The sequence below is a fragment of the Pithys albifrons genome, chromosome 5 (assembly GCF_047495875.1).
Source record: "Pithys albifrons albifrons isolate INPA30051 chromosome 5, PitAlb_v1, whole genome shotgun sequence".
Lineage (NCBI taxonomy): Eukaryota > Metazoa > Chordata > Aves > Passeriformes > Thamnophilidae > Pithys > Pithys albifrons.
The window spans coordinates 24,245,915-24,269,575 of record NC_092462.1 but is presented as its reverse complement, the minus strand read 5'-3'; the positions used below and the strand labels follow the sequence as shown (position 1 = coordinate 24,269,575).

Genomic DNA, 23,661 nt, shown 5'->3' with positions numbered 1-23,661 from the left:
TCATGCACAGGCTGAATGGATTGAATGTTGCCTTTTTTTTTCAAATAAAATCGTAAACAAGGTGCATCTTAGTTCTGCCTAAAATACTCCATCTAGCTAGTCTAATTGGGGAAATTCATCTAACAATCAAATGACTAGCTGGAAAAAGTTGAGCAAAGTCATGATGGACAATAAGCAATAACTTGCACTAGTATTACTAGAAAGGTGTCCCAAGTGTCAATGCCAGGAAGGAGTCAAGAAAGACACTTTGGCACTGAGGTTCTAAGAAACACAGTTCTGTACTTTCATGCATGGCGTCTTTTACTTGCCTACAGATACCCAGGGTGGAGTATTTAGAAAAAAGACTTGCATACTCAGCAGGCTGGATTGATAAGTTTGCTGGCATAAAATGTTATAAAGAACTTTCCAAATTCATTGGAGATGGCAGGGCATCCAACATTCAAATATGATTCCTAGGAATGAGAAGCTGCCATGGATTCTGTGGATAAAAGCCAAATTTTTATCCAAACCAGCAGGGCATGAGCTATGGAAACTGCTTCACTGCATTCTTGCTGCCTGGTCTGGGTGACCTGTGCCCCAAGGGAAAGCTCTGTCAGTAGGGGATGAAGTTTCTTTCTGGAAATGGCTGGTGAGAGCACAGTGCAATTGTTCTCTATGCACTCTGCAACAAGGATTTTGCTTTTCAGGGGGCTAATTATGCCAAAACTGTAATTATGCTCAGGTTTCTGTAGTTTATACAAATTAAATGATGAAGACATATAGCTGTCTCAGAAGAAACCCAGACTGCAGAGCCTTAGGAGTCTCAGCAGCTTGGTCTTGGTCAGTGCAGGGTTAAGCAGTGTGACTTTCCTGAGCTGCTGTCCTTTCATTCCATAGCTGTAGCTGGTCATTGTGTTATTTTTACTGGATTATTCTTCAATTTCAGGCTATTAAAAGGAACTGATTTTAAAAAATAAATACATGGACAAAAATGTGCAAACACTGGGCTCACATTTAATTGGAATTTTGATATAGTTGCACTTGAAGCCATGCTTCCTTCCACTTGTACACATTCTGCTGTACACATTGTATATTCCAGTTTGACTAGTGCACCCACAAAGAGCTAACTTTAAGTTCAAGTGCTTGACCTTCTCAGCACAAGTGAATTCATGAATAGTGTGCATTACCAGTGTTTGTGCAAATTGTTTTATACTAGGCCATGTTTCTGAGTATACTTCCTAGCCACTAACGCTCTTGGGACCATCTAATCTAACTTTATACATAACAGGGCCAATGTGTTCTATACTGAGTTCAGTATCTTGCAGCTGAATAGACAGCATCTTTCTATGGACACCCTGACTGGATTTAAAAGCTCCAAGTGTCACAGCATGTTCCATGGCAAGCAATTCCAGTGGTTAATTACTCACAGCATTAAAATGTGTGTCTTGTTTCCAGTTTGAATTTTGCTGAGTTCAACTTCCATGCTCTGGATCTTTGAATGCAAAAATTTCTTCTTGTTTATTACTTATATAGCTTGTCTGCACACTCTGCAATCGCTGAGTAGGGTGGACAGAAGGATGTTGGTATTCCTTCTCTACTCTTCTTACCTCATTTGGAAAATCTGCATACTCTTAGGAGAAAGTCAATGTAATGCTTTTAGCACTACTTCATACAAGTTTTCCTGTATAGTCTTCATAGAATTTGAATATTATGAATGAATGATACACAAAATATGCAGAATTTAGAGTAAAAGGCTGGTGACTGTCCCTAGTACGTCAGCAGTTTCTTATTCCTCAGTTTTATGCTAATATTTATTTAATTGACCTCCCTCATTAACTTTATTCATTGTTTCTGCACTGTCTCCCAAACAATCTTTTGATTATTGCCAAGGCTTAGCAGTTTCTGATATTGTGCAGCTTGTCTGGGAAATCTCAGTGCTGAGAAGCTGGCTGTGTTGCATGTTACTGTTGGCAGTGACTATATATTTAGAGCAGTATTGGTGATTTTTTTTAATAGGAAAAAAATTTATTTACTGAGATCACATCTGTTTGTGAGTGACATAGTCAGAGTTTACCCTAATTTATTTAGGTAGATAGTTCAAAGGCAGCAGCCAAAGAAAGCCCGAAGTCATTCAAAGTACACACTCTGATGAGGAAAAATTGGTGAGCACCTAAAATAATGGAGTTTAAAATTAAGAATCTCCTGAATACTTTGGAAAGTACTTCTAGACACTGTGAGAGCATAGCTGGGAAGGCTGTGAAATTGTTCCTTCCTGGGAAAGAATCATTGAATAATGTGACAACAGAGCCTTAGCCATCCTCCCTAACACTGCCCACCATGGTCTACAACAGAGTTAAAAAGATGAGGGGAAAAAGAAGGGAGGGAGGAGCAAAGGGAAGGTTGGAACAGTAGCTCTAATTGGATGTTACAAAGGTTCTTGTAGGAGAAAAGGAACGTGTATGGTGCTGCAGGATGCAATCTACATCCTTTTCTGAAATGTTCTTTCAGGTACTTCTGAAATGAAGGAGGGGGGTGGGGGGCATGGAAATCCAAACTAAAAAGAGATAGAGGAAGAGAAAACAAAGGAGAAAAAATTTGAGGACACAGAAATGGAAGGAGATGAACCCATCATTCCCCACTGCGTATTCTCCATCTGAGTCCATGAATATGCAAGTGAGTATCGGAACAAACATTATCACTGACACAGATTCCCTTCCACAGTATATTTGTGTTGCCATGCATATGAATAATTGCATTAGTAAGGCAGAAGGTCTGGTTCCCATATTTTACATGCATCTATATTTTATCTGTGGCTATGCTTTGCACTCTAATTATATGGTGTTGGAAACATCCATTTGTCTTGTTTCTTTCCAGTAAAAAACACTTTTTTTTCCCCAACTGACCCGACAGCTAAAAGAAATTGGAGTAAGAAGAAAAAGTGACAGCTCAAGCAAATTTTGGACAGGACAGAGGCAAAAGGAAAGCATTTTAGTGAAGTGATGGAGGGCAGGTCATCTGTCATCTGCTAGACCTTGTTTAATTGTATATCTGCATAGCAGCAGTCACTTTCCTTTGTCTTATCTCCTGCCCCTTTCTCCTCATGTAAGCTTCATTACTAAAATAGGTAGATACATAGATGAAATGAAGTGACACTCTTTCCAGCTGAGGGGAACATGACACAAGCTCATGGTGCTAGCACTCTCTGTGACTTTCGTGTTTGGCACCAGTCACAGTGTCAGGGCTGCTCCCAGTCTTCAAGTATCCAGGGACTGATGTATCGTAACGGCATCCAGATCCTCCACTGGTATAGTTGTCATCAGCCCTCTGCCAGCAGATATATTTAAGTGGAAAACTCCAGAGAATCTAGCAGAGCATGTGTGTCCTGGGTTACTCAGTTTTGAAGTCTCACCAATCCCATTCTGAGGTCAGGATAACCACTTGTTCATTTTTAACTCACAGCAAACCCATTGTTGCAGACATTAGATTAATTTGCTACTGAGCTGAAGGCCAGCACTGTAGTACTTAAATGTCATTTATGCCTTATCTGAAGATTTTAATGGGACTTATTTGGTATATGATCTTGGCCTGGCCTTGGCACAAGGGTTATATTCACCCGAAATGAACTACTGAGAGGCTGACAACATCCTTTGGAAGACAACCAGTGAGAAGTCATTACTCTTGGGATAGCTGTGAACTCTAGGAGAGTTAGAAAAATATTTCCTTCTTAGGCAGAAAGCAGTGTCATATAAAGAAACTAACACAAGTTCTGGGTTTATTGGCAAAGTTAAGAAAGCAAGAGTAACAGAAAAGTGTTTACTTACACTCAATAAGCAACATCTTCATTGTTTTGAATAATGATAATGTCTGCTCCTTGTTTATAGTTTAAATTACTTTCACAAACCATTAAAGTCGAGATGATAAAGTTGTTCCATCCTGTAGAGCACTTCTATTTATAGAATGGATGTGTTCTGTAACAATAAGAGTCATAGAATCATCTAGGTTGTAAAAGAGATCGTCAAGTCCAACTGTTAACCCAGCACCACCAAGCCCACCAATAAATCATGTCCCACATTTACACATCTCCTAAATACCTCCAGGAATGCTGACTCAACCACTTCCCAAGGAAGCCTGCTCCAATGTCTGACAATCCTTTCTGTCAAGAATTGTTTCATAAGATCCAGTCAAAACCTGTCCTGTTGCAATTTGAGGCCATTTTCCTCTTGTCCTGTCACTTGTTACTGGTGAGAGCATACTGACCAACCTGACTACAACCTCATTTCAGGTAATTGCAGAGAGTGATAAGGTCTCCCCTGTGCCTCCTTTTCTCCAGGCTGAACAACAGTAGCTCCCTCAGATGCTTCTCATATGGCTTACCCTCCAGACCCTTCACCAGCTCTGTTGCTGTCTCTGGACTCACTCCAGCATCTCAATGTCTTTCTTGAAGTGAGAGGTCCAGAACTTGACACAGCACTCAAGGTGTGGCCTCACCAGTGCTGACTACAGGGAGATGATCCCTGCCCTGGTCCTGCTGGCCACACTATTCCAGACACAAGTCAGGATGCCATTGGCCTTCTTGCCCACCTGGGCACACTGCTGGCTCATGCTCAGCTACTGTTGACCAGCACTCCCAGGTCCTTTTCTGCCTGGCTGCTCTCCAGCTACTCTGCCTTCAGTCTGTAGTGCTGCATGGGGTTGTGACCAACATGTAGGACTCAGCACTTGGCCTTGTCGAACCTCATACAATTGGCCTCAGATCACGAATGCAATCTGTCCAGATCCCTCTGTAGAGCCTTCCTACTCTCCAGCAGATCAACACTCCCATCCAACATGGTGTCATCTGCAAACTGACTGAGGGGGCACTCGATCCCCTTGTCTAGATCATTGATAAAGGTATTAAACAGGACTGGCACCAATACTGAGGCCTGGGGAACATCACTTGTGACTGGCTGCCAAGTGGATTTAATTCCTTTCGCTGCTCCTCTCTGGACCCAGACATCCAGACAGTTTTTACCCAGCAAAGAGTACACCAGTCCAAGCCTTGGGCTCTCACCTTCCCCAGGAGAATGCAGGGAGACAGTGCCAAAGGCTTTGCTAAAGTGTAGGCAGACAACATCCACAGCCTTTTCCTCATTCACTGAGTTACCTTGTCATAGAAAGAGATGAGGTTGGTCATGCAGGACTGGCCTTTCACAAACTCCTGTTGACTAAGCCTGATCTCCTGGTTGTTCCCTGGTTGTCCTGTGTATGCTGTGGGATGGCACTCAGGATGATCTGCTCCATGACCTTCTCCAGCACCGAAGTCAGGCTGATAGGCCTGTAATTTCCTGTGTCTTTCTAACCCTTCTTGTAGATGGTCGTCACATATGCTAACTTCCAGTCAGCTGGGACCTCCCTAGCTGACCAGGACAGCTGGTAAATGATTGAAAGTGGCTCCGTGAGCTTTCCCCCAGCTCCCTCAGTACTCTTGGGTGGATCCCATCTGGCTGCACAGACTTGTGCATGTCTAAGTGGTGTAGCTGGTCACTGACCATCATTTCCTATGGGATTATGGGACCTTCATTCTGCTCTCTTTTCCTGTCTTCCAGTTCAGGGGGCTGGAACAAAACAACTTGTCATACTATTAAAGGCTGTGGCAAAGAAGGCATTAAGTACCTCAGCCTTTTCCTCATCCTTTGTCACTCTCTTTTCCTCTGCATCCAGTAAAGGATAAAGACTCTCCTTATGTCCCCATCTGTTGGTAATGTATTTACAGAAACTTTATTGTCTTTTAGAGTAGTAGTCAGATTGAGTTCTAGATGGGCTTTGGCCCTTCTAATTTTCTCCTTGCATAAACTCATGCCATACTTTAAATACTCCTGAGTTCCTTGCTCCTTTTCCTAAAGGTTAAAACCACTCATTTTTGTCCTGAGTTCCAGTCAAAGTTCTCTGTTCACTCAGGCCCATCTTGTTCCCCACTGGCTCGTCTCACCAATGAGGACAGCCTGCTCCTGTGCCTTGAAGATGTTCTCCTTGAAGAATGTCCAGCCTTCCTGGACTCCTTTGCCCCTCCCAAGGGACTTTGTCAGCTAAGATCCTTAACAGGCCAAAGTTTGCCCTCCAGAAGTCCAAGGAAGCAGTTCTGCTCCTTACTTCTCCAAGAATCAAAAACTCAATCATTTCATGATAGCTCTGCCCAAGAAGGTCTCCAATCATCACATCACCCACCAGTCCTCTCTGCACAAACAGCAGATCCAGCAGGACAACTTCCCTAGTGGGGTCCCTCCCCAGCTGTGTCAGGAAGCTACCTTCCATACTCTCTAGAAACCTCTTTGACTGATTCCTCTCTGCTCTGTTGTATTTCCAGTCGACATCTGGCAACCTGAAATCCCCCATGAGAACAAGGGCTAGTGATTATAAGACTTCTTCCAGCTGCATATAGAATATTTCATCTGCCTCTTCATCCTCGTTGGGTGTTCTGTAACAGACTCCCACCATGATATCTGCCTTGTTGGCCTTGCCCCGATACTTGCCCATAAACACTCAACCCTACCATCATTATCATTAATCTCTAGACAATAAAACCATTCCCTAACACACAGGGCTACCCCACCACTTCTCCTCCTTGCCTATCCCTTCTGAAGAGCTTACAGGCACCCACTGCAGCACTCCAGTGGTGCGAATCATCTCACCCTGTTGCCATGATGGCAACTATGTTGTCGATTTCCTACACCATGGCTTCCAGCTCCTCCTGTTGGTTGCCTACATTATGTGCATTGGTGTAGATGCACTTCAGTTGGGTTATTGATTCCATCAGCTTTTTGAGGGGTGAAGCCTTAATTCCAGCATGACCATTCTCAGGCACCCCATCATTTCTAGCACGTCAATAACACGTCTTTGCTTCTAAGGATCCTTTAAAAAGAAAATTTATTATCTGAGTGTTTTTAACTGTGTTCTCCAGTCCTGTGCACTTGATTGTCATCACGTAGAGCCATACCAGCCTCTGGGTAGTACTTTTTTAGCAATTCAGAAGATTTATATGTCTGTTGCTGTGCTGAATGCCATTCTTTGAGTAAGCACAGAGCACTGAAACTTTCTTTTGAGAAGTGAGGGAGCAGGAGGAAAGATGACAGCAGATCATGCGCTTCTTACATAAAATTTGAGAAGCTGATGAAAACCTATTTGATTAAAATGTGATTGAAAGAATGTTCTGTAGCATGCCTGAGGCTGATGTTTTTGAATGACATAGGTGCATGGAGGAGGAGGGGGCAGTTTGGTTGTTGATATTTCTGTTGTTTTTTTAAGGATATGGATATCTATCCTTGCAAGCTGCCCTGCAGGAAAGCTTTGTGGCACTAGTAGGGCACTGCTACAGTGACAGAGTCCCTTTGCAGCAGTTGGTTAAGACAGCACTGAATTTGCATCCTTGGTTGAGAATATTTGTAGTCAATTAGAAACCTGGTTCTCCGTTACTTTCAGGCTGCACTACATCACCCTGGAAATATAAAATGTATTTTAAGTGTGTGCAAGTGTAACTTAGAACCACTATAAAGCAGTTTTGCATCTTACAGCAGTTTAAAGCCTTGGGGTGAGTGAAAATCTGGATTTCCAGTGTATAAATTATGGTTGGTATGACTGAAAATTAATTGAAGATTTTTATATTTTGCAATGTTACCACTAAGCCAACTTGAGCAAACTATTTACATCTAATTCAATATTGCAATTGTATTCATTAGAGCTCCTTAAACTGTATGGTAATTTCCATGTTTCAGTGTTTTGCTGTGTAATTATTTGGGAATTTTACAAGCACACATTCAGAGATTGTGTTGTTCTGTCCTTTTTTTATTTTTCCATTCCAAAGTTCCTAGGAAAAGACATAGCACAGGAGGTCAGTATGGAAAATGCTTTCTAGTCCACTGTTCCTTTTCATATTTGTTATGCTTCTTTAAATGATACATCACAAGACACTTTATATTCTGAGAGGTTTTGGCAACTAAATTAAAGTTTTCAGTGTTTGTTGCTTAAGTATCAACTTATTGTGATTAATTGTCTTACTCTTAGCACCAGTTATGGTCTGTTACCACTGAGCCCTCAGCTGGCATTTATGGCACTTGAATAAATCATTTACTCCAGGATGTGTTCCATGCATGCTACTTTTAAAGTGGCAGGGATTTAATCTATACTGTTTTCTGGTCATAAAGGCAGCAAAAATAAATAATAAATCATGGCATCTTTATGAAAACAAATAAGGCTTACTCCTGCAAAAGCATTTACACACATTCTTCTTTGTTCTTGTGCCTCTGTCAACAGCACTGCTCCTGAAAAAGGAGGCAGAAAAGTATCCTGGGTATTAAACATACTGAGTATCAGGTCTTCAGGATCTCTTCAGCTGCTTCTGACAGTAGTAGTTTTTATTAAGTTAAATTAGCTATATATTAGATACTTATAATACAAAATGAACATGTATCTTGTAATTTTGCTGTTCCCATTTTCTTCAGGTGTTGTTCCATTCTCTCAACAGGCATTGCACTGTCATGTTTGTCATGATGTACTGCAAGAACATTTTTAAAAAGCAGTGAGCTTCCCTTACATTCCATTCTTAATTTATATTTTTCTGGAAGATTTTAATATTCATTGGGATAACATCTTAAAGCCCATTGCGAAATCTGTATTCTGTAGTCTCCCATTAAAAGCAATGCCTAATTAACAACCAAAGCCTGCAGGATGAACTCTTTGGGAGCAAATGACTAATTCTTGATAGGGGGACTGTGGTTTTAAGCTGTTGCCAATATCTTGAGAACAGTTTGGCGTTGGAAGCTTCTCCCAAGGGTCTTGTGCAGGGCTAAGGGTTGGACTCGATGATTCTTGTGGGTTCCTTCCAACTCAGCATATTCTGTGATTCTTCCAGTTCCACAAAGTCCTGGCATGGACAGCGCAGAGGAGGTAGCTGCTCCTTGTCACTCCGCAGAGGCTCAGGGACGTGCACACCAGTAGGGGGAGATGAGGGGATGTCTTTCCACTTCTGGGAACCTTGGCACTGTTGACTGCCTTCAGATACATCTATTTCTTCTATACGAAGGCATTTGCACTTCACAAACTTGTAGTGCTTAATTAAAGCTATAATTTTAAACACATTTAGGCAAACCAGTGCAGTGTCCTACTGGATACATAAGTTGAGTTAAACCTGCTGCCTGCATCAGTAAATTTATAGGGACAAGCTACTCCTGCAAACTGAGTTTTAAGTCAATGCACATTTAATCACACTGTTAGGCTCTGCCTGGGCTACTGACCCTGCAGCTGGAGGCAATAGGGCAACTGGGATTGTGGCCCAGCTGTGCAGGAGCTAAAGCTTGGCCAATTTCATCTAATAGCAGATGCGTCAGGCAATTCCACCAGTTGCTCTTGGCAGTCTGCAGTGCCATTTGGCTGTAGTTTCACTTCTGATTCTCTTGCCTTTCATTCTTGTTTTCTTAGTCTTGATTCCTGTTTCCTACTCCCTTTGTGCTATGGTCCTGTGCTTCACCTTGTCCCAGCCCTGACTTGACTTATGACAAGGAGTCTTTGGTTTTCAGACTTCTGGCTCTGTAACTTTCTGACTATGTTTTCAGTTTATGATGAGTCTTTCCATCTCTGGTATCTTGATTTATTCTTATGCTGGCTTCACTCTACTTGTATCCAAACTTAATTCTAACCTGGTCTTCACCTTTGAACTTCCTGGAGCAGTCTGATGAAAGTACATGTCTCTTAAGAAATCTGGAACTGCAGTGGAAGAAACTTGCATTAGCTTGGTTCTCAGCAGTATTGAAATTGGGACAGATGTGGAAGTTCCTTGCATGATTCCTCTTGAATCTGCATCTTGTATGGGATTACAAGCATGACTTGGGGATCAGTTTTGCACCAGAGGCTTAATCTGAATGCAAATATTCATTTGCAGCCTTAGATGACCATAGTTATGCTTCTTTTGTATTGAAACCTGTTGAAAGCAGGCCAGTTTTGTCAGGGAGTATAACTATTTCCAGGGCTCAAGGTTATTTTCTCTCACTTGTGTTCTTTTCTTTCACTATTTGTTGACTTTTCAAATGTCAGTCAAGCTCTGTATAACAGTTCATGGCACCAACTGTTACTGTTTTCCATGTTGATTCAGCATCTGGAATTTGGAGCTAACCTGCTTTCCCTCTCCTGTATTCCAGATGCCATGGCTTGCATTTGATTGCAGCACAATTCATTCTGGTGTCATCAGTTCCATGCCTCTCTGTAGAATTATCTGTTTTGCTTTGCTTTCTACACCAGGTGCAGTATCATTAACAGTGTGTATAAATTCTGCTAAAAGCTTCAGGACCAAATCCAGAGCCTTTATAATTAGCTGAGCCAAAAGCCCAACAGATGTATGCCAGTGAAAAACATACAAGGCTCCAAAGAGGCTGATGATGCAACATGTTAAGTGCTCACAGTGTATGCATGAAGACCACGTGAGGGAAGGAGAAGATACATTTTGTGATGGATTATCTGTCTGCGTTTTGCCATCTGAACTTTTCATCTCTTTGTAAACATAGCCAGAAAGCACTTGGATGATACAAATAATTGTCACTTGCTCTAGGCCCTTTATCTATCTCCCCCTTGTGTACTAAGGTAGAATAAGAGTGTCAAAAAAATCCTCAGACAGTGCCCATTAATAGTGATCTAAATTGCTATATGGTCCTTTGTATAGGCTCTCTACACTGCGGTGAATTTCCTCTCTTGGATAAGATGGAACCAAATGACATGTGGAGTTCTGATAAATTATACTGGCTTTCCTATGCCGGTATACAGCAATTGGTATCAAATTTATTTTAGTCAAATGTAGACAAATCTAATTCTTTTGAAAGTTTTAAGTGCTTGTAGTCTATGTTGTGACTGTCAGCTGTAACAGGAGATTGATTCCACTGTGGAGCATCTCCTGAAGACACTGCTAATATAGACTAGTAGGTAGTGGTTTTAATCTTGTAGACAACCATGTTATAGAGAATATGGCCTAGGCAATAGACCTAGATACATGGATGTTAAGAATCCCCAATAATTTTTATATTGAGGGAAAGTAAACAGAAACAATTACAAATCTCTCTCAAAAGAAAAATCAGGAAAATCATCTGTTAAAGCAGCACCAGTATCCAGACTAACTTCATTGCACATATTTTCCAGCCAGCAATCATAATACTCAAGAACCCTCCTTAATTCCCCCTTATTTCCAAGATACTGTCGAAAATATATTTATTATATGTGAAGCCAGAACTTCCAGAGGCTAAAACTAATGCGTGAAAGACAGACTCCCTGTAGCTAAAACAGTTTTTCTATAACAATAATGATTAAAATTTAAACACTTTCTTTTACAACTGATTCTTCAAAACAGTATCTTAATTGGCTGAGTCAGTATGCAAAAGTATGGTTACATTTCTAGAAAATAATCTTCACCTTGGTGCTGAAATAGAGTCAACACAACTTGAGTGCTAATTTTTCATGGGATTTATGACACAGCTTGGAATCCATTAGTCTGTATGTCTTTATGAAAGTCTGACTTAAAATTACTGACTTCTCATTGTATGTGCATTTATTCCTTCTTGCACTTCAGCTGGATGCTGCTACTTTTCAGGGCTACTGTGTGCTTAATAGAATTGTCATGTCTCAGCTAAAATGGAAAAGAATTGCTCATCTGAAGCAGAGGTGGGTACTGACTTCTTCCAGACTTGAAAAAAATTCTCTCTCCCCCAGCTCTCACGGAGCTTGTGTTCAAAATCAGTAATCAGAAGTGATTGCTCTTTGGGAGATCAGAGCTTGCAGTCTATCATGCTGGGCTTCTATTCTACTAGGGGATGAAATGACTAAAGATGCTACTAGGGATTAGTGATGCAAGAGGTCAAATGTGTTAGAATTTTCCCAGAATCCACTGACCGTGTTCTTTTCATTCAAATATATGAGCTCCATGTTCTCCTCCCACTATTAAATGAGAGAAAGAAATCTAATAGCACTCAGATCCCATGAAAAATAAACCTCTGTGATACAGGAGTGTGACAAAAGCTGAAGGACCACCTGTGTAGATGGATTTAAAGGACAGATTTAAGTCATCAGGAATGGCTATAAAACTTTTACTACTAACACAGTTCCGAAACACAGAATATTTCTAGTGTGTTGCCATTATCACAGAACAAAGATAGTGTTTGGTGATTTCTCCCTCTCTTCCTCTCCCTTCCTCACAGAAAGGATAAGGATTTTGTTCCTGAAACAAGTCATGGCATGAAGATTGCACTACACCATGACAGCAGAGTCATGAGATCTTCCACCTGTGATTTGAACCTTGGCTGTATCAAACCTTGAAGTGGCATGATACAAGGTATTTGGCAGTGGTAAGGACCTTTGTCTTATGAAAGCTTATCTGAAAGTTCCTAAAGAAGAAATGGCCTGAAATGGGAGTTTTACCTTGGAAAGGAAGACTAAACACATTCAATAATCAATGAATAATCAGGATCCTCCGCAAGATAAAGTCCAAGAACTTTACCTAGCCTGGGTGGCAAATTAAAATTGAAAACTAGACGTGAAGGAAAACTGTTTAAAAAAACCCAAATCCTTTGCAGCTTTTAGAATGAATACAAACATGCTGGAGTTGTGACACTGGATGTCCTTATATAACCAACAACGATGATAGTTCCTTGTTAAAAAATCAAAGCTGACGTCTTGTCCTGAGACTAATGAGAGAGCAAGCGTAACCTGGAGAGACCCAGTCTGTCTTACTGCAGCCTATGAATCCAGATGACTCACGCAAACAGCCTGCAGGCACAGAAGAACGGATCCAAAGTGGTTGTCTGCATCTCATGAAGCTGTGGCCCACAAGGTGTAGGCAACACTGGCCATACTGCATTCCTGACATGCTGCCTCTCTTTCTATGTCCAGGCACCAAGTGCCACTAAGCGGCACCTTCTGGCAGTAAAGGAGGAAGATGTGGGATTTTCTTCTGCCCAGATTCTTCTGTGTCCTTGGTGTTTCCTGTGGTATGCCTAACATATGTGGAGGTTTCTTGCATACTTGTCATGGGCTTAGGGTTTTTTGGGGACACAATAAAAAATACCCTTGCTTGAGCCCTAGCTCTGTTTCATACTCTTGTGTTACCATTGCGATAGCAGTGTCAGATGGCAACATTATTACCCAGCTAGTTCGTGCTCCTGGGACAGAAGATGGCCACAGCACATGGAACTCACCACAGTTGGAACAAGCTGAGAAGTCATGCTGGTGTACTGAATGTCAGTCACAATGTCTTCTCATGTTCAGTGAAAATACCAAAAAGCTAACAAACTGTCCCCTAAAACCCTCAAGCAAATCAAAGTAGAGAATATGTGTCATAACTGCAATCTTATTTTCTTTGTGGTTTTCTAAAGCAATAGTGTCTGCTAAGCAAGTAACTTGTACATCACCTTGGAGGGAAATGGGAAGTTGGTTTAGGTGTCTGTTGATTCTTGGCTCATCTACACAGAAATTATTCAACAACAATTCTGTAAACATCCCTTCTGCAGAATAGGTGTGCCCTATTTTCCTCTTTAATTAAAACTCTGTTAAACTGAACTGGAACAGCTCAGTCTTATTCTGGAAATTAGTCATGAAATTAGTCAGGAATAGCTCCACCTGAACAACTACATGTATAAACAAGCTCTAAACAATATTTATGTTGTCTGGAACCATGGGGGACGCTGTCACTAATGTAAATTGCTTTCCAGTTCTCTAAGAAACATGATGTAAAGAGTTGTCTTCCAGCTGGGAGCAGCGAACACTTCTCACTTATATTTGACCACCACTGTTTGTCCTTGCAGGACAATTTAAGGAGATGGTGGTGCTGGACGGGCCCGAGCAGCAAGGCCAAGCCCTGCACCTTCTGCCGAGCTGGCCTGTGCCAGGTGTGCTTCCCTCTATGCCGGTCTTTCCCCGGGGGATCTGTGAGCAACCCCGCGGCCCAAGGATATTATTTCAGAAGATTGCTTTCGGTCGCAGGCCAGTACTGGCTGCGCTCCTGCCCGTACCTGCGGGGCAGCCCCGCCGGGGCCAGCACCTCTGTGGGCTGGGGCAGGTACCCCCTGTGGGCAGGTACCCACTGTGGACAGATGCCCCCTGTGGGCAGGGGCAGGTACCCCCTGTGGGCAGGTGCCCCCTGTGGGAAGGGACAGGTACCCCCTGTGGGCAGGTGCCCCCTGTGGGCTGGGGCAGGTACCCCCTGTGGGCAGGTGCCCCCTGTGGGCTGGGGCAGGTACCCCCTGTGGGCAGGGGCAGGTACCCCCTGTGGGCTGGGGCAGGTACCCCCTGTGGGCAGGGGCAGGTACCCTCTGTGGGCAGGTGTCCCCTGTGGGCAGGGGCAGGTACCCCCTGTGGGCTGGGGCAGGAACCCCCTGTGGGCAGGTGCCCCCTGTGGGCTGGGGCAGGTACCCCCTGTGGGCAGGTGCCCCCTGTGGGCAGGTACCCCCTGTGGGCAGGGGCAGGTACCCCCTGTGGGCTGGGGCAGGTACCCCCTGTGGGCAGGTGCCCCCTGTGGGCAGGGGCAGGTACCCCCTGTGGGCAGGTGTCCCCTGTGGGCAGGGGCAGGTACCCCCTGTGGGCAGGTACCCCCTGTGGGCAGGTATCCGGGCGCGCTCCCCGCCGAGCGCGCGCCCCCGCCGCGCCCCCGCGCGCCGGTGCGCGCGGGCGGGGTGGGGCGGGCGCACCTGGGCGGCGCGGCGCGCGCGGGGCGGGGCGCGCGGCCGTGAGCGGCAGCGCCGCGGCGGCCAATGGGGGCGCGGGGGAGCGGGAGCCTCGCGGGCGGGGTCGGGCGGCGCGCGGGGGCTGCGCGGCGGAGCGTTGGCAGCGGCGGCGGGGCCGCGGCCGCGGTGGGAGCAGCTGGGCACAGACTCCGCGGGGCGCGCCGGGCACGGCTCGGAGCCCGACTCCGGTCCAGTGCGGCGGCGGCAGCGGTGGCGGCGGGAGGAGCCGGAGCGGCGCGCCGCGGAGGAAGGAAGCGCAGGGCTGGCCGCTGCGTGTGCAACCTGGCTGTTCCTGCTGCCCGCGTCCACTCGCGGCTGTTCCTGCTGGCGCTGCCTGACAGCCCCCGCCTCGGGTGTTGTCGCCGGGGTCTTTGGCGGGGGGGGGAAGAGCGAGCCGTCCTACACAGCCCGGAGGCGTGATTGAAAGCGAGCAATAATTAACTGGAGGAGGAAGAGGAGGACGGGGGTGGAGGAAGACGAAGGAGGAAGGCACCGCGCGGCAGAGCCCAGCCGAGCCAGCGAGCGGCGGCGGGACGCGGCAACTTCGGCCGCAGCGGAGGAGCCGGAGCCGTGACCGCAGCGGCGGCCGCCGCCTGAGCCCGCGCCTGCCCTGCCCGAGGAGGGAGAGCCTCGCCGCCTCCCCGGCCGCCGGACATGTCGGAGCATAAGGCCGTTGATCCCAAGTTATCGACGACGGACAGGGTGGTGAAAGGTGGGTGCTGCGCCCCCGCCGCCCTTTCGGCCGGGTCGTCCCGCTGGGGTCGCGTCCGTGCCCCCCTTCCCCGCCCCGGGCAGGTACCGCGGGGCTGCGGGCGGCGCGGCCGCTGCGAGCAGCTGCCTCGGCCCGGGGGCTTGCGCCGGGCCCCAGTGGAGGGTTTGCGGCTTCCCTCGCCTGCCCGCCCGGCGCTACATTGCAGCATTTCCCCCCCTTCCTCCCCCCGCGCCTCCCCCTCTCCGCCTTGAAGGCGCTGCACAGGGCTGGCGTGAGAGAGAGGGGGAGCCCCAGCTTCCTCCCCCGCCCCGTGCCTGGGGCAGAGGGAGGCAGGGCTCGGCTCCCACTCCCAGCCCGGCTGCTCCTCCGGGCATCCTCCCTTCCTCCTCCTCCGGACTGCGCTCCCCGAGACCCCCGCAGGCTGCGCCGCCGCTTGTGACTGCCGTTCTGCTCCCCGCATGCAGCAAGGATGCCTGGAAACCTCCCCGCGGCAGCAGCGTGGGCTCCGCTCCCGCACCGAGCGCCGCTGCGGGCGGACCGGCCGTGCCGCCCGGCAGCCCCGTCCCCGCTCCCCGCAGGGCCGCCCCTGCCGCGCCCGCGGCACCCGCGGCGGGGATGCCGGGCGGCAGGGGCGGGCTGTGGGCGCTGTGGGAGGCGGCGAGGGCTGCTTCCTCCTCCTTCTCCTCCTCCTCCATCGCCGTCTCCTGCTGACGGCACGGCCTGCGTGGATGTGGAGTTATCCCGCGGGCGTACGGTGGCCGTGCTCCCGTGTGCCTGCAGATGTGCGCGGGAGTGCTCGGCACAAGCGCGCATCGGCTCCATGATTTTTGCTCTGTTTCGAAGGTACGCGTGTGCTGCCAGCCTCGGCCATATAAACAAATTGGAGTTTGGGTTAACAACACGCTATGCCCTGCAGTACAGACCAAGGTCTTTCTTACTGGGGTAGTGCCTCATTTAAATTGCACTTGTGCATTTCTCAGTTTATATGAAATGCGTGTGTATTTAGTGGTCAGGATTTGTATGTGTGTGTGTTGTTTGTTTTCTATTCGTTTTTTTTCTCCCTTCTACGCTGGTCGCATAGCTGCATACCCTTGGCTAGGGTATGTTTCACCCGGTTATATCAATACCGGCTGTTACGGTGGACAGCACAGATCCCAGGTGTACATTTCCTGGGAGGGTAGAAATGGAAATGGTCTTGAGAGATACACACTTCTGTATTCACATGAGTGTATACCAAATTTAAACACTCAATGTAAATATATTTGGAAAGATGCATTATTTATGTTTTTATTTACACTTACCTACTTAGGCCTTTTGCCCTCTTACTTCATTTTATTCAACTCCAAATGCAATTGTAGATCTTCAGATGTTGTAAGAAACATAATTACAAGATTTTTTTTTATTAACTTGGAAATTCACCTTTTCCTTTTAATATCTGGCACATTTAGTGTTTGTTTAAGTAGTCAGTCTGTTACATCACATGATGAGTAGGCTTTAGAAGCCTGAAACAGCCATGTTTAGCTGATACTTTTCCTCTGTAGAAACAACAAATGACCATCCTATTGGGAAGACTTCTTCATGATTATGGGATGCCTAATTTATTTTTTTTTAATTTCCTTAATCTGCCATGGTCTGAACACATGACCAAATGTCTTGATCTTTGCTATGGCAGAACTTCCTTTGACTTAAGTTGATTTTCATCCTGAGTAGGAATTATCTCAATATTTACAAAATCCTCTGTAGTTTCAGCACATCTTAATCTGTTTTGTCAGCAATTGCTCTTTGCATTTTTCACGCATGTAAACATCTCAAACATCTAAAACCAGTATTTCTAAGAAAACTTAGAAGTATGTGTAGCTGGATACTTTTATAAAGCAAATGAAATAGAAATCAACTTCATTAAACTGAGTTAAAGACTTAAACAAAAAGAACAGAACATACATGCTGCTTAGGTGTCCATCTCCCCAGGTAACTACTTCTCATAATGTCAGTGTTTTGGTGGAGATGCGAAGATTTGTTTAACTGGTTCGGTCCTCTATTAAATATTGAAATCCTTTTAAGGGCTTAAAATAGCATCTGAAGAGACTAGTGCACAGTAAACTGATTCTTAATAGGATTATACTTTGCTGCATCATGGACACTTTCATACTGTCTTCATATAGACAATAAAGAAATCTAGTAAGAAAACATTTGGTGGTAATAGAGGTAGGAAAAGATCACTTTGTTTTTTGCGTCCTATAGGGCATGACTTGTACTTTGTTGAGATGAACAACTGAAATAGGCTTGCAAATTTCAATGGGTAAAGAATAATTTAATAAAAAGATACCTTGTAAACACCTATTCTAGTAGTTGGAGAGTCTTGTTATTGTAGAGGGGGAAACTAGCTATTCTGACATTGCTAATATATAACCTGAAAAAACAACTCTTGTATTAGAATATCACATAAGACCTTGAAAAGGAAGTGCTTTTAATGTTTGGATGTAGATTAATTTTTTCTTCTGTTTGCATATACGGGCTTTTTTTGATACTTGTAGAAAAACACTTTCTAATGGTGGTGCATGATAGGAGATGTCTCCTACTAACTAATTCTGGGCTGGCTGGTGAAAATGCTGTCTTGGCACTGTTACATAATGGTGGGACGGGCTTGGGGGGTTACAGTTCCAGCAGCTTTGTGCTGGTTGCTTGTGGCTGAGAGCTGCTTCTTCAGGGGGTTGCTGTGGGATTTTTTTTCCCTTCTCATGGTTAGAATACGCAAATATACTGAGAAGTGGGGGATTTCCATAGGCGAGGACTTAATCTCACACTCGTTTTGCTGTGCTTATTGAATTGTGTGAACTGTGCTTAAACTGATTTGTCTTAAAAACAAAGCATGCTTATGGGAGGAGAGGAAAACTGCTCAGGAGCCCCTAATGTTTACAGCGCCCTGATCTCCTCCCTCTGTTATGCAGATCTGACATTGTTGTGTAATGAACAGTGTAAAGAAGAAATTCAAGTTTGTGTGCAGTGTTAAATTTTCAGAAACAAATTAACTGTTGTTGAAATTGTCAAAACCATCTGTTTTGTTGAGCTAATCCATAGCTGAATAAATCCAGAGGATGCAGTTATGGCTATGGTTTTTTTGATTTACTCTTGTGCTCTCCTTAAAATGGTATGCATATTGTGGTGCATATTAAACAATTCACCTTTACTCGCTGGATTTTGTGATCCTGTACAGGAGCAATACTTTGGTCTTTTGACTGCAAATAGGATAACCTGTACGATTCAGAAGTTTGTGGGGTCAAGGCTCAGGACAACATACTGTTGCGAGACATGCTGGCTTGTACTTACTAATTGAAATTCCTTGCGTTTTTGTTAGAGGTATGATGCAGCTTTCACCTGAACAGAGCTGTCTTTAAGCTCTTGTTCTCCTTCAGGACTGAGAAAGCTGTTTCTTATTCATGCTGCTTCTAACTCCTGAGACTTGCCAGCCAGAGTCTGGGCTTGGTTATTCTTGTGAAGGTAGGAATACCTGTCCAGAAGAAAACTGGACTGAAAATACCATCTCATTCTTCATGGGTCATGTAACAGCTGCCTGATGTCAACAGCTTTTGGTCACTAGTGACATTGGCAAGATTTGAACCCCACTAATGTGGAAGAAAAAGCCATGTATCATGTTACTTGACCTCTTCAGAGTTGTGTTGCATTACTGCCTAGAAATACTGCGCTAAAGCAGAGAATCCTAAGTAAAAACCTTAGAAAGTCAAGTGGAATACTCATGCAAAGAAGCGAAGTCAGTATTTCTTGGAAATCTTGCTCTTAGCAAGGATAGTGATTGTTTTGATGTTTTGGGGTTTTTTTTGGCTGGTCAGCTGGTTGTGTTTTTGTTTGGAGTTTTTTTTGTTTGTCTGTTTTTTTGTGTGGTTTTTTCCTTAGAAGGAAAGCAGAGTTTTAATGAAATCATTTTGTCTCAGCTGTTTGGATGGGCTGCAGCCATGGCTTGTGAACATTGGTGTTGGCAGTGTCCTTTCCTCTTGTGCATTGCATGCTGAGGTGTGCACAGTTACGCCAACAACTGGCTGCACACAACAAAACTAGACACCAGTCTCTGCTGTCTCTGAATTTCAAACCATGTCCTTAATGCTGTTCTAATGTGCAGGCTGACAGTTGTTTGTAATATAATATCAATGCCAGCTCATGATCAATATGTTCACCATCAGTGTTAATTTCAGATTTGTGAACGGTAAAATTGCTGTCTGTAAGGGAAACTCTAAACTTCATTGCTAATTCCCATTAGTCCAGGGAACTCGCCAAAGGCATGTGCTCCAGGCCGGAATCCAGCATTGGTGAATTGCAGAAGCCTCTGTCTCTCTGTGAATCAAGTCCAATTGTTCCAGCCTAGATGTGCCCTGCAAGTGCTGGGCTGCTCTTCAGCGGTTTTTGAGTAACTCTGTGATGACTTGAATGTCAGTAGTGTTGGTGAATTTAATACATATTTTGGTGTAAATTTGAGTCAATGGTGATGTGCGTGTCATTTGAGGGCGCTGAGGATTCAGTATCTATCTGATCCTCATGAAAGAAAAAGGAGTTGCTTTGTACCTGTTCTATTGGCCTAGGAAACCAACTTCATTTTTCTTTTATTAATCTATCCCTTTAGTACTTAGGAATGTACTTGCTTTGGGGAAGCCTGCATTTGAGTTTAAGGAGTGTTATTAACTAGAGAATCCACCTTTAGCTACACCAGAAAGGTGTCACTGGTACATTTGGGGATTATCTGCTCTCCTCCATCCACTTTCCCCTTAATTTCCCTCGGCTTTGGTAACTGTAGTTTTAGATCCCCCTGGTACCTTCACGAAGGAAGGTGTGTAAAAGCAGAAAACAACTGAACGTACTTGCACAGACTTTTTGGTGGTTTAGGAAAGAATATGAGAGTGGTGTGTTACTTTTTTTTCCTATATCTAACTACTTTGTTCTTATCTTGTGGTCAAAACTTAAATTAATGTTTGAAAGACCACTGGATTGGGTATTGCAGCGTGTGTGCGTTTGACGCTGTGTAAACCTGTGTGTGTGTGACAGGTGTATGGCACTTGTGAAGGATTGGGAATGTGGTGCTGAGAAACTGAAACAAAGCCAAAGTACAGTGCTTGACAACCATGCGTAATAAGGGTGGTGATTTATTTTGATTTATGAACTCAACTGAGCCTCTTAGTCATTAAGATCATTTTGTAAATAAGCCCTTTAGTGAAACAAGCCTTTTGCTGTATAAGCAAGGGGGAAATCATGCTCAGCGCTGAAGGGATGTCTTTCTTATGTAGCTGTTACTGCACTGCATAGGTGGGAGGCTTTTCTCATGCTCTGTATGATGAGGGTGACTTGCTAAGTCACAGGACTGATACAAGATGAGGCACAAAATTGCCTTGTTTTTGTGTTAAAAATCTTTTGTATAGTTATGAATTCCATGTTGGCTAAAGATGTTGTCTGTCGCCTGCTTTTTGACTGAGCCTAGCAAGGGAGCTGGTGCTTTTGATACCGCTGGTGGTGTGAGAATTGTGAAAGAGGAGTACATCCAGGATGATCCCAATATTAAACTTAATTGGAAAATATAAGCCAATTGAGATAATTTTCCATGGGGAGGGATGTTGTATAGAACAGTTGTTTTCTCTCCATGCATTCTGAAATTGAATGGTATTTACTTCCATCACATATATCCCACTTAGAGATGGTAGTTCTTGCACGGTTATGCTTGCATTTCTGTGCAGATTGTGGCAGGAAGATCAAGTGCAAAATATATTCACCTTTGGTTATATAATTTTATACATTAAATTGTCTTTTTGTAGTTCCATGACTTCTTGAACTCAGCACATTCTTTTCTGTCTGGTATTTCTGAAGGGATTTTCTATCAGAAGTAGTTTTGGGTAATGTCAGTAAGTAACTGTAGCTTGGATTTTCTCCCCCCCCCGATTTTTCTGTTTTGCTGAGTGGCTTCTACTTGCAAGTACAAAATCGGGACTATATTTTAAATACAAATATTAATTTGGCCGAGGCTTCTCAGTGGTTTTGAAGCAGCATGTAGTGGGGGATAGTCTGTTCTTTATAGCTGCAATGAATATGGAGAAAAGTAATTCCTTAAGAGTATTTTAAGATAGAGAGGTATCGCTTAACACTTACTGTAAGTGTGCCATAAAAGAAGCCACAAGTTTCTGAAGTAAAAGCCACTTCAAATCATCTTTGTAAAAAGGTGTCTTCTTACATTCTTTCGTATGTGGTTTTGTGAGTCAAATGCAAGCTGTAATTTCACAGTAGTTCTTCAGCTGAACGCTAAAATAATTTCCTTTTCTGATAATCAGTCCTTTCCCTTGACTTTCCCCTAGAAAACATAATTTTATGGATACTCAATAATGGTGGAAAGTATCATTCCAGCTTTGAAAAACCTTATAGTCTATGTGCAGCCTCGTTCATGTGAGTGTGTGGCTCACTGAGTGGTTTCCCACTCAGGCTGTAGATTCAGATGTGCAACTGCTGGAGATAGTACTCCAGGTACATATTTGCTGTTTTCCTATAATTATTGAGTGCAGGAAGAGGCAGGAGATCATTTATGTGGAGAAACAGGGAAACAGTAAGTACTGTCAGGGTAAGTCTTTCTTTTAAAGGTGAAAATCTGAACTATCTATTCCTACCCTTCTTACTCCTCCCCCAGAGAGCTGCCACTGTTGAAATAACACTTGTAGAGTAGTACCTCCTTGACAGTCATCCATGTGCATTTCAAACTGACTGATATCCCTGTTTATAAGAGAGGTTAGACATGGTAGCATTGATATGGCAACACTTGTATGAGGAGAACATGACTGTCTTACTTAAAATTGAATTAGGATTCCAGCATTGTCTCCAACTAATTTCCAGCTAATACTATTTATATGTTTGGAGCTGGAGAAGAGGGGGAAGAGAGTGGAAAGGCACCAGATACCAGAAATAGTGGATTTAATTGGAAGTAAATTCCTCTGTGTCTGAGGGTTGCATGTGCTAAAGGTGGAGGTGCCATCCTTTTCTTTTAGGGTGTACTTAATAAGTTTTTGAAAAGACTTAGTTTGAGAATTGTCTACCACTGAAACTTCTTCCTACTTGAAAATAAAATCTGTGCTGTACTGAACTTCTGTTGCAGCTTCTTTTTCTCTTCAGCAAGTTGTTTTTGTAACGCTTTCTCCCTCTTGTGGTTCAATATACCCTTTCTTTTCCTGTCTGTTCCTGTCCTGTATTTCTGCAAACTTTTCTCTCTGTAGTGCTCTCATGCTTATCACAAAATATGTCAAGCAGCCTAAGTGCTTCCTGGTAGATTTGGGTACTTTGGGTGTGTGTACCTAATGCAACAGGTTCACTGAACACCGTGTGTTTCCTTTAGTGCACCTGTGGGTGCCTGGGGAAGCCTGAGAGACCGGGGAGTTCTGGTGTAACTCTGCAACCAGCTGCTGACTCCAGAGCTTTCACTTCAGTGAATAGCTCCACTGTCAGTGAGCTGCTCAAGCTCTACCCAGCTTGTTACAGAAGAATGTCTCTATTTTGCAGTTCAGCTGCTGCTTGCAGGTTTCTTTGCAGTTACGTTGAAAACTCAGTGTGACTGTAAGTTTTAACTCACGTAGTTTGCAAAAAGCCCTGAGAGCTGGCATGGACAGCGGTGTGTTTTGGTTAACTTGGAAGGGAGGTGGTCTAAGCACTCTTGCTTTGGTGTCTTCAGTCAGGCACGAAACTTAGTTTGCAATGAAGGGTAAGATTTGGTCAAGTTGATAATACTTGAAAAAAACCCTGAAGTTCACCACACGTGAGTGAATTTTAACCCCCCACCATAAGCTTTAAGCATAGAAGGTGAAGAGCTGAGTCTGCATGGAGACTGTACAAAATCTTCGTGGGAAACAAAGGAAAAAAGTATGCTAAAAAATGATTGTATTAAATCTTCCAATAGTAATACCTATCTTTTCATCTTTCAGATAGGCATATATGGCTTAATAAAATTAAGCTTTCAAAATTAAAAAGGGCTGTAGTGGGATTAAACATGTACTGATGGAGATGGGTATTGATATAAAAATACCAGTATTCTATACCATATTTTTTTTCTCCATCTCATCTTTTAGAGGCATTCAGCATTTTATTGCATCACATTCCTTTTGACCAAAATACTTTTTTTTAGTAATCTTGACTGTTCCCAAATTTTGACTTAATGGAGTGAAGCAAAACAATATAACTAATTTGCTGTACAGGAAATTCTGCTATAATGTT

The 23,661-nt window shown here is 44.0% G+C and overlaps 1 protein-coding gene across 2 annotated transcripts in view; it reads left to right on the top strand.

Annotated features, from left to right (window-relative positions):
- The first annotated feature begins 14,754 nt into the window (after positions 1–14,754).
- PPP3CA (protein phosphatase 3 catalytic subunit alpha) overlaps positions 14,755–23,661 on the top strand; it is a 184,662-nt gene continuing 175,755 nt past the window's right edge. Inside the window, exon 1 of one of the 2 annotated variants that reach the window (XM_071555919.1) lies at positions 14,755–15,417. In XM_071555919.1, the coding sequence (XP_071412020.1) occupies positions 15,360–15,417 (58 nt within the window). In that variant the 5' untranslated portion in view covers positions 14,755–15,359. The remainder of the gene's footprint in view (positions 15,418–23,661) is intronic. The other variant, XM_071555920.1, reaches the window with a different exon arrangement.